Below are 14,573 nucleotides of genomic sequence, written 5' to 3' on the forward strand. Positions count from 1 at the left end.
AAACGTCAGCCTCTCTGCTCCTATGATGCTGCTAGAACTGCTGGGAATCAAGCTTTCTAAGGGAAGCCTGAGGCATAGTTGTAGGGTCACTGGGGCTGATATCTTGACAACTCAGTGAAAGATAGTTAGTGGTCTGGCTGAAATTTGTCAGTTTTCCAGAGCAAGGAGGTGACCCTGACCGAGTGTTGCAGACTGGCACGTTCCAAGGCCCAGGACTACGTGCTGAGGGACACACTAAAGCTCGGGGCAGCTGCTGCCGAGGGGCAGTGGGGAAAGACCACCATTTGAGGTCTTCCTGCTGAAGGTAAACAGGGGTCCGTTCTGTTACCGGACGCTCCTGGTGCCTCAAATATATATAAATACAGTCTTGTACAAGTAAGAAATGTCTTTGGTTTGTTTGCTGGATGGAGTCAAACCACAATATTTGTTTGTTTCTTCATTAGCTACTGTACAGAACTGAACTGCTTTAGGGACTATGTGTATGTATAAAGATATTTTTATGAATAAAGTGTTTTTTGACATAATAAACAATCTCAGAGACACAGGCTAACATTCTGGGGTCCTGGGCTCCACATTGGCAACGAGTGAAATTTGAAATCAACTAGTCAAACAAGACAGACCTGACATCAAAAGTAATCGGGAGCAGAAAACTGCAGAAAGTCCATTTGGTTCACTAAGGAAATCTGCTCTCCTTACCTGGCCTACATGTGACTCCAGGCATGTCACAATGTACCTGAGTGCTCTCAAGGGAAATTAGAAATGGGCAGCAAATTTTGGTCCAGCTGTCAATATCCAAGGTCATGGATGATCATACGAAAGAAACATATGGAACAATCTATGCCTCTTTCAAATGTAACTTTCCTAATGTCCCTTCTCCTGTCAAAGAGAAGGAAGATGGACAAACTACACAATACAAATGTTCGGAAGAATTTCTGTGCATTCCATTTCTACTCACTAAGCTTGTTATCTGTTAGGCTTTAGAAAGCTTGCTGTCATTAGTGTTGCATCTAATCATTACTGTGTTTTGTCTAAACATTCTCCCAAGTTGACAATGTGTGCTCGCCTACTGAAAAGCACGGGTATCATGTTAATGCTTGTTTTGCACAGTTATTATACGTTGAAAATTTCCTTTAACCTTTACTTGGAGGGGCCTCCTCTTGTGGCACAGTGATAGTGTCCTTATCTTAGTGACTGGGAGGCCCAGGTTCAAGTCCACCTGCTCCAAAGCTGTGTAATAACTTCTCTGAACAGGTTAATTAGAGGAATAGGTTAATTTTTAAAAATGCAAATGGAAGGGCCCTCTTGTGGTGCAGTAGTAGTGTCAATACACCTGGATAAGGAGGCCCAGATTCAAGTCCAACAGCTCCAAGCAGTGTACATACATCTCTGAACAGGTTGACCAGAAAAATACGTTAAACAATAAAAAAAAAATTACATGCAGGGCCCTCTTGTGGCACATTGGTGGTGTCCATACACCTGGATCATGAGGCCTGGGTTCAAGTCCCACCTGCTCAGAAGTGTGTAATAACATCTCTGAACCGGTCAATTAGAAAAATAGATTAAATAGTTTTGAACATCTTTGCATGGATTCACAAAAGCTGGAGATGCAATAATTTCTCTGACAATGCACTGAGAAAAGATTTACCTTGAACATCCTGAGCACCTATGACTCGAGGAGGATAGAACTATATGCGAATTCGCTCTAATACCTCCAGACATGGGAAATCAAAATAGGTGGTAAATACTATGCCGATCCAACATACCACTTTCTACCATAACACATGGCTCTATAACTTTCTCCTTTTAGGTTCAATGCCTTTCTACTTCCAAAAGCACCTTGAAAACATAAGCAAGACCTTCACTAGAGATAGTAGGAACTGCAGATGCTGGAGAATCTGGGATAACAAGGTGTAGAGCTGGATGAACACAGCAGGCCAAGCAGCATCAGAGGAGCAGGAAGGCTGACGTTTCGGGCCTACACCCTTCATCAGAAATGGGGGAGGGGAAGGGGGTTCTGAAATAAATAGGGAGAGAGGGGGAGGTGCATAGAAGATGGATAGGATAAGATATCCATCTTCTATCCGCCTCCCCCTCTCTCCCTATTTATTTCAGAACCCCCTTCCCCTCCCCCATTTCTGATGAAGGGTCTAAGACCTTCACTATCTTGCTTTTGCTCTCGTTTCCTTTCTTTGTGAATTATCGAGGGATTTTATTGAAGTAACTGTAACTTTTTAAGTTGCTACAATTTCTCATACATCAAAGAACCTCCCTGTGCCCCTGTAAAGGAGAGGGCAGGAGTGCATTACTTACCATACTTGGATAGTGACTGGAAAGACGCTGTCAGTTACCACATAGTACCAACGATCTGGGATTATCCTCATATCAAAATAGGGCAGCTCTATAAAAACGAATCAGAGGAATTAAAAGTAGCACAACTAACTGCCTTGCGAATTACAAGGCTCGAGAAGGAAACTTGAGAACCGGCAATGCGAACTTGCTCAATGTCCAATATCACCACCCGAGCAAGATTTATGAACCGCTCCAGCGGCTCAAAACTGCGTGCCCTGGGCAATGCCATCGACAGCAGACTCTCATTCAACGAACGACCTGTAATCTCAGAGCTAGGCACTTGACCAACACAGATTCAATGGGGAAAGCATGCCACAAGCTGGGTACGTAAACAGGGTTCCCACATGCTGAAGCTACTGCATGTTAAACAGTGGACACGGCATGCAATCTTATGATTGACTAAACAGTGATCCCGTAACCAAACGATCAGATTAAACTTCAACTGACCTGCTGTATGTGTCCTGAACGGTAGTGGACAACTAACCTACCGTACTGACTGGAGAAAGAGGCTCATTCAGTATCCTTTATCACAATGGAGTTGCATAAGGTAGGTCAAGGTGAGGCAGCTCAGTCAGAATCCCATCGCACTGCATTCAGAGTCCTAGCACTGAACCCAGGTAACAAATGAACGCCAAACTCACCATAGTTCTGAACTTGAAATGATGTTACACCTTCGCTTTTAGAGTTTCCGCTGACTGTAGCCCGGATCTGGTACCTCCCAATCCTATAATTAAGTAAATGCATTGGATGATGAATGCTTTTGGAGGAAATAAGAGAGCACATTGAGGAATAACACGCACAGTTTGGAGCAAGCACTTTTTAAAGATATGGCTTGGTGTTGCTTGAAGTCAAATCATCTGCTGTGAGGCAGCTTGAATGTTTTAGTAGTGAAAGCAATCTGTGCCTGTCCATTCTAAATATGGGGCCCCAAATGTTATCTAGCGACCAGACTGTGCTCCATGCCCGAGTTTGGATATCAATGCCAACCCTGGTCTTTATTGCCCCTGATTGCCCTTCAGAAGTTGATGGTGAGCTGCCTTCTGTAAATGCCCTTTCCTCTGAAGAAGGGTCACTGCACTTAGAAACGTTAATCTTGCTTTCTCTCTACAGATGCTGGCAGATCTGCTGTGTTTCTCTATCAATTTCTGTTTTCGTTTCAGTCGGTCGGGGCATTGTGTACAAAAGTTGGCAATTCATTCTGCAATTGTATAAGATTTTGGTCAGGGCACCTTTGGAGTTCAATGTGCAGTTTTGGTCACCACAACTATAGGAAGGGTGTGGAGGCTTCGGAGAGGCTGCAGAAGAGGCTTACCAGGAAGTGACCTGGACTGTAGTGTATTAGCTATAAGGAAAGATTGGACAAACTTAGATTGTTTTCTCTGACTAACAGAGGCTGAGGGGTGTCCTGATTGAAGTAGATGAAAATTGGATAGGGTGAATAGTTGGAGGTTTTTTTTCCCAAGGGTGATAATGTCAAATACTAGGGGGCATAGGTTTAAGGCAGGAGGAGGAAAGTTTAAAGGAGATGTGTGAGGTATGTTTTATACACAGAGAGTAGTAGGAATGTGCTGCCGGGGGAAGTGATAGAAGCAGCTACAATAGCAAAGGTTAAGAGGCATTTAGACAGACACATAAACAGACTGAGAACAGAGGGAAAGCGCCCATGTGCAGGTAGGTGGAATTAATTTAGATTAGTATCATGGTCGACACAGACATGGTGGGCTGAAGGACCTGTTCCTGTGTATTCTGTTTGATGTTCTATGTTTGTAATTTGTACATCAATCTCTTCCCTGCACAGACATCAGATTGAACTCAAGACTCATTGCAAGCTCTGATGTGGGCTCACTTTCAAGAAATGGACAGAATTGGAAATGGCACCGTCTGTTGTTAACCTTCACTCAAACCAAGCTTCCACCTGAGTACAAGATATTCTCACTTGAGTGATATTTATCCGCTGAATTCCTGCTCTGTACCAACATCAAGGATCTGCTAACCTCCACTCACCTATTTTCCCTGCAATCACTTAACTTTTTTTTAATGTGGAACCAAGGGCCAGTTGGAACTCAATTTCACGATTGATCTCATTGTTTCTTTTTGTGCATGATTACTGTGCAAAAGAAGACTATTTGTCCCACCGTGCATGTACTGGCCATACATATACTGAGTTCCACATACACTGGGTAACAAAATATTTCCTCAAATCTCCTATAAACCTCCTGGTTCTTACCTGAAAACTGTGTCCCCTCAGAGGCAAAGTTTCTCCGTATGGACCATAGCTATGCCTCTCATGACTTTGTACACCTCCACCTTTTCAGGTCCCCCATTCAGTCTTCTCTGCTCTAAGGAAAACAATCCCATTCTATCCAATTTCTCTTCATAGATGAGTCACTCAAGCCCAGGCAACATCCTGGTGAATCTCCCCTGTACTCTCTCCAGTGCAATCATATTGCCTCTATAGCGTGGTGACCGGAACTGCACACAGTCCTCCAGCTGTGACCAAACAGCTCCAGCTGTCCCATCCCCTTATCCATGTTGCCTTGCAGCATTTCATGTTCAGATAATGATCCAAGTCTCCTTTGAATCCCTCAATTAAACCTGCCTCCGCCTCATTCTTAGACAGTGTAGTCTAGTGTCCTAACCATACAATGCATGACGAAATGTTGCCTTTGCTTCTTTCGCCAACCATTTTAAATCGGCCGCCACTTGTCCCCAATTCTTCTGCCAGTGGGGCAGGTTTTCCCAATTGACTCTGTCTAGATTATTTTAAATACGTCCAAAAGAACATCTCTTCTCAGCCTCTCTTTCTGCACTTGAACAATTTTTGCTTCTCCAATCTATGTAACTGAATTTCCTCATCACAAGCTCTTTTCCCTTGACTCATTTCTGCATCCTCCCTAATGCCTTCTCGTTCTTCTTGAGATGCGGTGCCTCAAACTGGACAATATGCTCTATTTCCCTCGCATGCTGCAAGCCTGTAGAAAGGCTACGACCCTTCAAAGTTATCCATTTCCTTAAAGGTACTCAAAGCTGAACAGATTGCAGGAGTTTAGTGGCTGCCCAGACCCTACCTCAGTATGGAGTCAATCCTTCAGTGATTCCAGGAAGAAAGATAAGAGAGTGGAACTATCGAGCAATACGGATGAGTACAATGAGTCATAGAGTCATAGAGCACGGAAACAGACCCTTTGGTCCAACCAGTCCATGCTGACCATGTTCCCAAACTGAACTAGTACCACTTGCCTGCTCCTGGCCCATATCCCTCCAAACCTTTCCTGTTCATGTACTTATCCAAGTGTCTTTTAAATGTTGCAATTGTACCCGCATCCACCACTTCCTCAGGAAGTTCATTCCACACATGAACCACCCTGAGTGTAAAAAATTTTCCCCTCACATCTTCTTTAAATCTCTCTCCTCACACTTTGCAAATGTGTCCCCTAGCCTTGAAATCCCTGATCCTAGGAAAAAGACACCTACCATTTACTCTATCTGTACCCCTCATTATTTCATAAAATTCCATAAGGTCACCTCTCAACCTCCTACACTCCAGTGAAATAAGTCCCAGACTTTCTTTATAACTCAAACCTTCCATACCCAGCAACATCCTGGTAAATCTCTTCTGAACCCTCTTCAGCTTAATAATGCCCTTCCTATAGCTGGGCGACCAGAACTGGAAGCAGTACTCCAGAAGAGGCCTCACCAACACCCAGTACAACCTCAACATGATGTCCCAACTCCTATACTCAATAAATGCAAGAAATACAATTGAGTCTTACATTTCAGACTGGATGCTGATTTCTCCACTGTGCACTGAGTTTGAGCCATCCTGTTCATTTGCACTTGCTAAAACATTACCCTGGGAGTCCTGGAAGAAAAGACTACATTTTGGCCATGTATTGCAGTTAAAACAAATTTAAGCAAACATCAAATATTTTTGATGGCAAATTCAGCTGCAAGATTCCACAATGTTAGTTGTTGCAATCTAAATTTAGCTGTTAGCTTCATCTGTTTCAATTCAGCTAATTCTAATTCTAAACTGCTCCTCAAGTTACAATTCAAGGGTTTCTGTCCCATCTCTAGGGTCTGACTTGTCTACTCCTGTTCCTAATCCCTATGTCCACGCTTCTTGTCATGGACTTGGATAGAGTGCAGAGGGTTTTTACTGCAACAGTACTTGGGCTGAAAAGATTCAGATGGAGACACTGGCGATCAAAAATTAAGATGGTGGTGTGTATTGCTCAATAGCATCAGTTAGACTCTCTCAAACATGTCTATGTGCACTCCACAGAGAGTGCAATCTAATGATAGGATTACCTCAGATCTAACCGGATCTATGGGGACAGCATTCACCGTGACCAGGTATTGATGTGATTTTAATAATTTGGAGCTAAGTTATAGAATCCCTACAGTGTGAAAGCAGGCCATTCAGCCCATTGAATCCACACTGTCCCTCCCAAGAGCATCCTATCCAAACCCACTTCCCTACCCTATCCCTGTAACCCTGCATTTCCCTTGGATAACCCACCTAGACAGCACATCTATGAACACTATGGGCAGTTTAGCATGGCCAATCCAACTAAATCTGCACATCTTTGAACTGTGGGAGCGAACCGGAGCACTTGGAGGAAACCCATGCAGACACAGGGAAAAACGTACAAACGCTACACAAACTGTCATCCGAGGGTAGAATCAAACCTGGGTCCCTGGCACTGTGAGGCAGCAATGCTAACCACTGAGCCACCATGTCACCCCTATAATAGGGAGGAAGAGCACTTGTTGGCAGATAGGACATGCTTCCGAAAGCTATATAAACTTACCCATATACCCATAGTAAATATTCGTAGCATTTGGAACTATGTTATATGATAAATATCAAGAAAGAAGTATAAAACCATCACTTACAGATACTTCTATTAAAACTGTGGTATCTATGGGATTCATCTCTTCATCAAGTGTAAAAATTTGGTATCGTACTGAAAAAACAAAAGGTGGTTTTCCAAGATTACTAACTTTAAATGGAATTGTTGCAATTAATGGTGAAACCTCATAATTCAATACAAGAAGGTCCACACAGAAAAAATACAGCTTCCAAGGATGACCTTACATTTATTCACTGTCCTTCTGAAAACATTGCTTTCATAAAGGTACCAGTCTCAGCTCTCTTCGAATTTCCCAATAGACAACTGAAACTGCAATTGCCCCAGGCATGATAGGAATTGTAATGCATCAGCTCCATTGAAACTATAAGCCCCACATTATGTCCTGAATGGTCTGGACAGAGTGGATGTTGGGAAGATGCCTCCATTGGTAGGAGACTAGGACCCGAGAGCACAGCCTTAAGAATAAAGGGTAGGCCTTTTAGAAAGGAGGTAAGGAGAAACTTCTTCCGCCAGAGTGTGGTGAATTTATGGAATTCACTGCTGCAGAAGGCTGTGGAGGCCAGGTCATTGGGTACATTTAAGACTGAGATAGATAGGTTCTTGATTATCGAGGGGAATCAAGGGTTACGGGGAGAAAGCAGGAGAATGGGGTTGAGGAACTTATCAGCCATGATTGAATGGGGGAGCAGACTCGATGGGTTGAATGGTCTAATTTCTGCTCCTATGTCTTATGATCTTATTACTTCCTGTTACAAACTGTTGAAACACCAATGCCAGTTTATGGGGGCTTGATGCCATCAAGTGAAACTAACATCTAGCTTCACTTGTCGCCAATTACTATAGAATGACACAGTACAGAAGGAGACCATTTGATCTGTCGTACCTGTGCAGGCTCTTTGATAGGGCTATCCAGTGAGTCCCATTTGCCTAAATCTTTCCCCATCAAGTATTTGATATAAAAGAAAGTTATTGCTGAATCTGCTTCCACAGTGCATCCACAGCATTAAAACTCACTGTGACTAAAACTTCTCCTCCAGTCTTTTCGGTTACATTTGCCAAATATTTGAAAGAGAACTCTCATGTCTGACAATGAGCAGTAACAAGTAACACATTCAGGTCTGAATTTCCCTGCACTCCTTTGGTGAAAGGCAATGAGACTCGATCAGTTGCCAATATGCTCCCAGAGCCAACGAACGGACCCAAAAGATGCCCTACTGCTCAAACAACTATTTTATCCCTGCATGAAGAAAACAAGCCAAGACAATTGGTCTATTTGGTGTGGTGCCAATTATTTACCAGTTTGATTAGGTTTGTAGATGGGTTTGTCAGTTATAACATAAATGAAATAAAGTCGTGGTGCCAGCTGAATCCGTGTCTTTCGTGTCACGTCAAATGGGATTTCAGCCACGAGGACTGCGTATTGTGTTTGATGGGCGATGTCCAAATGCTTTGTCTTTTCTGGAAGAACCTGTGAAATAAAAGTTTTGTAAGTTACTATAGAGAATATTTGCTCCAAAGTGGACAATACAACCTCTCCCAATAACAAGGTGCATACGTTTTGCAGAACAAAGTTGAGGCTAAACCTTAAAAAGACATAACAGGATTGGCAATGAAAAGAAAAGGATGACATGCTGAGTTTCAGAGAGAGGCAGGGAGGTTTAGGGAAGCAATTTAATAAGGCTATGCATTGATAGAATAAGCATATTATGTCTGAATTTCCTTGCAAAGCTGAGGACAGGTATTTCAAGTAAATATAAAGCAGCCTGCTCTGTCTGAAAACAAGCATCATGCACTCAATCAGAAGGAAGTTACATATTTGTTCTAATTTCCATACCTGAACAGAACAAGATTCAATGCTGTTAACACGATAACCCATCAGCCCGACCTCTGTTAAACCAGAGTGACATTTTCTACTGTCAGAAAACAACCTCCCAATTCAGGGGAAAATCACAAAGGACACCTACTGACTAGTTATTTAGTAAAGGGAGCCAATGTCCCAACGTGGAAATGGTAAATGAGTGATAATGACTTTTAAGCGAATGTTTTCATCAATTTCAAAGACACAAAGCTAGGTCTTAAATGACTTGTGCAAGGACACAGAAGTGACAATTGTTGACACTCACCTTTACTGGCTCCATCCCTGCCTCTTTGACCTGTCTGTCTCCTCTCCACCTATCTTCTCCTCTATCCATCTTCTATCTGCCTCCCCCTCTCTCCCTATTTATTTCAGAACCCCCTTCCCCTCCCCCATTTCTGAAGAAGGGTCTAGGCCTGAAACGTCAACCTTCAAGCTCCTCTGATGCTGCTTGGCCTGCTGTGTTCATCCAGCTCTACACCTTGTTATCTCTAGTGACAATTATTAGCCTGTTAGCAAAATATTCAATTCAATTTGGAGCAATTTTAAACTACCTTGCATGCCAGGAAATGGGCAAGGATTGGGCAGGATATCGGTTTTTAACCGCCCAGCCAGCTCCATTCTATATTGAAGATTAGAATTGAAGATTAAGATGAAGCTCTGCTCAATGCTGTCTGGAAAGCTGGTTGCAAGTACCACCCAATAGTGATAGGAGTAATTGGTACAAAGATATGGGACGCTTAATGACAATCTATTCAATCAGACAGCTGGGTGAAGGATGTAGATTGCGAGAGACATTGATGGCATCATATAACATCGTTTCCATACAAAACTCACAATTCATTTTATTTTATTTGTTCCAACAGTTACATGATCAATTAATTAAAGAAATGAGAAGCTGCTGGGAACTTTACAGTTACAGAAGATGTTAAAAGTTAAGAGGAAAGCTTGCACAGCCTAGGCTTGTAGTTGCTCAAATCTGATTAAGATTATGGGATGATCTAATTGAGGTTTTTAAAATGATTCAAGGATTTATCAGGGCAGGCAGAGAGAGAGAGAGAAACTATTTCATGTGGTAGTGAAAGTTCAGAATACAAGTAAGAACAGTAATTAAAAATTAGGGTTAGGCTGTTCAGTGGTGATCTGCTGAAGCACTTCTTTGTACGAAGGGCAATGGAAACTTCCGTGTTTCCTTGAAACAATTATTCAGGATAGAACTCATCACCGCACAGCAAAAAGGTGCGTTGATTAGGAAGAGCCAGGATGGCATTCTAAAGGAGAAATCGTGCTAAACTAACTTAATGGAGTTTCTTGAAGAGGTAATATCAAGTGTAGATGAGCGTAATGCTGTAGATGTAGTGTATATGGACTTGCAAAAGGAGTTTGATACAGAGTCACATGGGGCAGACCTATGAGAGAAATTACAGTTCTTGGAATAACTGGAGCAAAATGGATACAAAACTGTCTGATTGATAGGAAACAGAGTGCAGATGTTAACTCGTGTTTTTCAGGCTGGAGGAAGTTTTTTTTAGTGGAGTTCCAAGTGGTCAGCATTGGCATCCTTGCTTTTCCTGATATATATTTAATAATGTACGGAGAGTTAGAAGGAACAGTTAAGTATACTCATTGTTATTAATGAGGCACAGAGTTCAGGAACAAGGAGGTTATGTTGAATTTCTTATTCGCCCTCAGGTGGAGTATTCTGTGCAGTTCTGTGTGCCGCACTGTACAAAGAATGTGAACACATTGGAGAGAGTACAAAAGAGATTTACAAGAATGTTTCCAGAGATGAGGAACTTCAGTTATGTAGACAGATTGAAGACATCGGGACTGTTATCCTTGGACAGAAGGAGGCTAAGAAGAGATCTGACTGAGGTTTTCAACATTATGAGTGGTCTGGATTGAGAAGTCAGGAAGGAAGTATCCCTGCTTGTAACGGGATTGAGAAGTACAGGGGAAGCTTTGGTCTAATTGGATGATACAACAGGCTCAAGGGGCTGAACGACCTACTCGTTTTCCCATGTTATCCAACCAACTATTATTATATTTCTCTCACCTTTGCTGCTTGTGCCTTACACCAGCATTTAATCACCCCATCCTTCATCTACACAGCAATCATTCATTCATCCTCCCCTGCCCCAATATGCTTGTCTCCATTCCTTCCCCTTTAGCAGCTGCTTTTCCATTGAATTACCTGCATGTGGATAACTTTGGTGAAGTTGTTTGCCTGGTTCAGTTCGACCTTATGTTTCTGGGACAGCAGGACTTCTGGTGATTCCCCCTCAAAGTAGACGGTGACGGCAACGCTGGGGGGGCCCTGGAATACTTGAATGGTGATAGTCTCGTCCATGCCGATGTGAACCACATTGGGAGCAATGATCAGGTATCTGACAAAATCAACATGGCACACTGTTCAGGAAATTCACATTTTCACGTACCTGCCCAATCCCAGCTCCAGCCTGACCTATTTGTTACTCTTCTTTGACGAAGACATTAAGCACCGTCCTCATTTTCCCACAGCTGAATGTAAAGATCCCGCTGAACACTTTCAGGGCCCTTGTGTATCTTCACCTCTCTGGCTCTCCATTGCCTGTCCACCATCTACAAGGCACAAGTCAGGAGTGTGATGGAATACTCCCCACTTGCCTGGATGGGTGCAGCTCCAACAACACTCAAGAAGCTTGACACCATCCAGGACAAAGCAGCCCGCTTCATTGGCACTACATCCACAAGCATCCACTCCCTCCACCACCGACACTCAGTAGCAGCAGTGTGTACTATCTAAAAGATGCACTGCAGAAATTCACCAAAGATCCTCAGACAGCACTTTCCAAACCCAGGATCACTTCCGTCTAGAAGGACAAGGGCAGCAGATACATGGGAACACCACCCCTGCAAGTTCCCCTCCAAGTCACTCACTATCCTGACTTGGAAATATATCGCCATTCCTTCATTCTGTCTAATCCGTGTGGATCTCAAAATTTCTGTTCAACAGACTTCATTCACCGCAGGGTACTGAGCTCCTTTGTACAACTCAACCATTAAAAAAAAAACGCAGCAATGCTCCATTGTTATTATAAAACCATCCCCTTATGTGAGCAGGGCAAAATGCTCTCAAAACATGAAAATAACTCCTGATTTACCGTTGCAGAACATCCAGTGTCACAGCTTTGTTTTATTAATTCTGTCAAAAGAAGCTTTTCTATTTCAGCTTACGCGCATTAATCTGTTGGACAAAGGGAATTCTGAACTGACGACATGTGAGGACTGCGAATTAGCGATGTCTCAGTTATGGGTCAAAATTAGGAAGCTCTCCTGCATGGGATGGTGTCTATACCCCAGGACTGCAGTGGTTCAAGATGTCAGCTCATCATCACTTTCTCCAGCTCAGTTAGGGATGGGCAATAAATATTAGCCCGACCAATGACAACTGTGTCCTGTGAGCATGAATAAAAATTTACTCTCCAATTGATACCTACTCAAGAAGGGAAGCGTAATCCACTCCATAGACGCTTATCAGTCTAGTTTCTAGGAAAACTGAAAACCAGTTTATGCAGAGCAATCTGTGATAAGGACTGTGTAATTTGCTTTTGTGCCTATTTGAAGGGTAAATATTAGCCAAGCCACCTGGAAGAGTTCACCTGTTTGTCTTCAGAATGTATATTTTATATCCCTCTCAGAGGGTCTGATAATGCAGTTCTGTAAGACTACTAATCAATCCCTCAGCAGTGCACCATCGTTCAATCTCCATCCATGCCTTAAAAAAGAATGGATGCAGAACCACTTTGTTTTCTTGAGTTCGTGATCTGATGTTAGGCCCTATGGGTCGGGCAAGGAGGCAGATCCCAGAGCACCCCAATCAGAATGGGCATCAAACTTGATACCGTTGGCACCAAGTTGATCAATACCATCCGACCAAACAATTCTGCACCCACCCACCCCCCATCCCCAGAGACTCTGAGTAGCTTTGCTAACACATAGTTTGATGTGTGTGCTGCAGTCTGGAGTAATGGCTAGTGATGGTAGAGGGTTCATTTTTTTTTAATTCTTTCACGGGATACGGGTAGCTCTGGCTGGGCCAGGGTTTATTGCCCTTGAGAAGGAGGTGGGGAGCTGCCTCCATGAACTGCTGCCTTGAATTCCAGGATTTTGACCCAGCAACAGTGAAGGAACGACGATATATTTCCCAATCAGGATGGTGCATGGAGGGGAACTTGCAGGCGGTGGTGTTCCCATGTATCTGCTGCCATTGTCCTTCTAGAGGGTACAGGTTATGGTTTTAGAAGGTGCTGTCTGAGGAGCTTTGTGAATTTCTCCAGTGCATTCGAGCATCAGAGGTGGAGGGCATGAATGAATACGGTCGGCCGGGGAATCGCTCGCACATTTATCTACTGCCATTGGATGCTAGAAGGATTTGCAACTTAATGGCCAATTTCTTTGGCCATGTCGTGAGCAAATCTTCCCTGGCCATCAACTCCTGAGTGGGAATGGAACCCAGAATTTCTGTCTCATAGGTAATGATGACACTACTCATTGGATTTCAAGAGCTCCCATAAGACACACATGAAGATGCAGAAGCAAATTTGTAAGGACAATACCAAAACTGAGACTTTATGCCTTTAAGAAATGTTGAATAGGCTGGAGCATTCTTCACGCAAAAAGAGAAGGTTGGAGGCGAGAGGAGAAAGATTTTAAAAAAAAGACATGAGGGGCAACTTCTTTACACAGAGAGTGCCTTGTTTGTGGAATGAGCATCAGAAGAAGTGTTGGATGCTGGTATAGTTATAATGTTTAAAAGACGCTTGGATAAGTTGATAAGTAGGAAATGTTTGGAAGGATATAGGCAAAGTGCAGGCAGGTGGGACTAGTTTAGTTTGGGATTTTGCTTGGCATGGATTGGTTGGACTGAAGGGTCTTTTCTGTTCTGTATTAATCCATGACTATATGACTCTCATTTAGGTGTCTTTAAAGATGTGGGAAGGCAAAAGTGGAGAAAATGGTTCTATTTGTGAGGGAGACAAGAACTAGGGACTGCAAATATAATGCAGAGGCAAATCAATTCAAATCAGAAAAAAATCTCTGGCAACCACTCAGAAACCGATATCCATTTCAAGCCCACCGACTCCCACAGCTACCTAGAATACACCTCCTCCCACCCACCTTCCTGCAAAAATGCCATCCCCTATTCCCAATTCCTTCGCCTCCGCCGCATCTGCTCCCAGGATGAAGCATTCCACTCCCGTACATCTCAAATATCCTCGTTTTTCAAGGACCGCAACTTCCCCTCCTCGGTGGTCGAGAACGCCCTCAACCATGTCTCCCACATCTCCCGCACCTCATCCCTCACACCCCGTCCACGCAATAAGAACCAAAAAAGAATCCCCCTCGTCCTCACGTACCACCCCACCAACCTCCGGATCCAACGTATCATCCTCCAACACTTCTGCCATCTGCAATCCGACCCCACCACCAAAGACATTTTTCCCTCCCCA

The 14,573-nt window shown here is 43.3% G+C and overlaps 1 protein-coding gene across 1 annotated transcript in view; it reads right to left on the reverse strand.

The window, feature by feature from the left end:
- Positions 1 to 14,573, reverse strand: part of LOC125487046 (complement C3-like) — a 57,879-nt gene that overhangs the window by 41,689 nt on the left and 1,617 nt on the right. Inside the window, exons 2-7 of the mRNA XM_048616952.1 lie at positions 11,276 to 11,468; positions 8,523 to 8,694; positions 7,249 to 7,319; positions 6,123 to 6,211; positions 2,991 to 3,073; positions 2,311 to 2,398 (exon numbers count right to left, since the gene is read on the reverse strand). Of these exons, the coding sequence (XP_048472909.1) occupies positions 2,311 to 2,398; positions 2,991 to 3,073; positions 6,123 to 6,211; positions 7,249 to 7,319; positions 8,523 to 8,694; positions 11,276 to 11,468 (696 nt within the window). The remainder of the gene's footprint in view (positions 1 to 2,310; positions 2,399 to 2,990; positions 3,074 to 6,122; positions 6,212 to 7,248; positions 7,320 to 8,522; positions 8,695 to 11,275; positions 11,469 to 14,573) is intronic.

Source organism: Rhincodon typus, chromosome 35 (assembly GCF_021869965.1).
Source record: "Rhincodon typus isolate 14 chromosome 35, sRhiTyp1.1, whole genome shotgun sequence".
In the NCBI taxonomy this organism is placed as follows: domain Eukaryota; kingdom Metazoa; phylum Chordata; class Chondrichthyes; order Orectolobiformes; family Rhincodontidae; genus Rhincodon; species Rhincodon typus.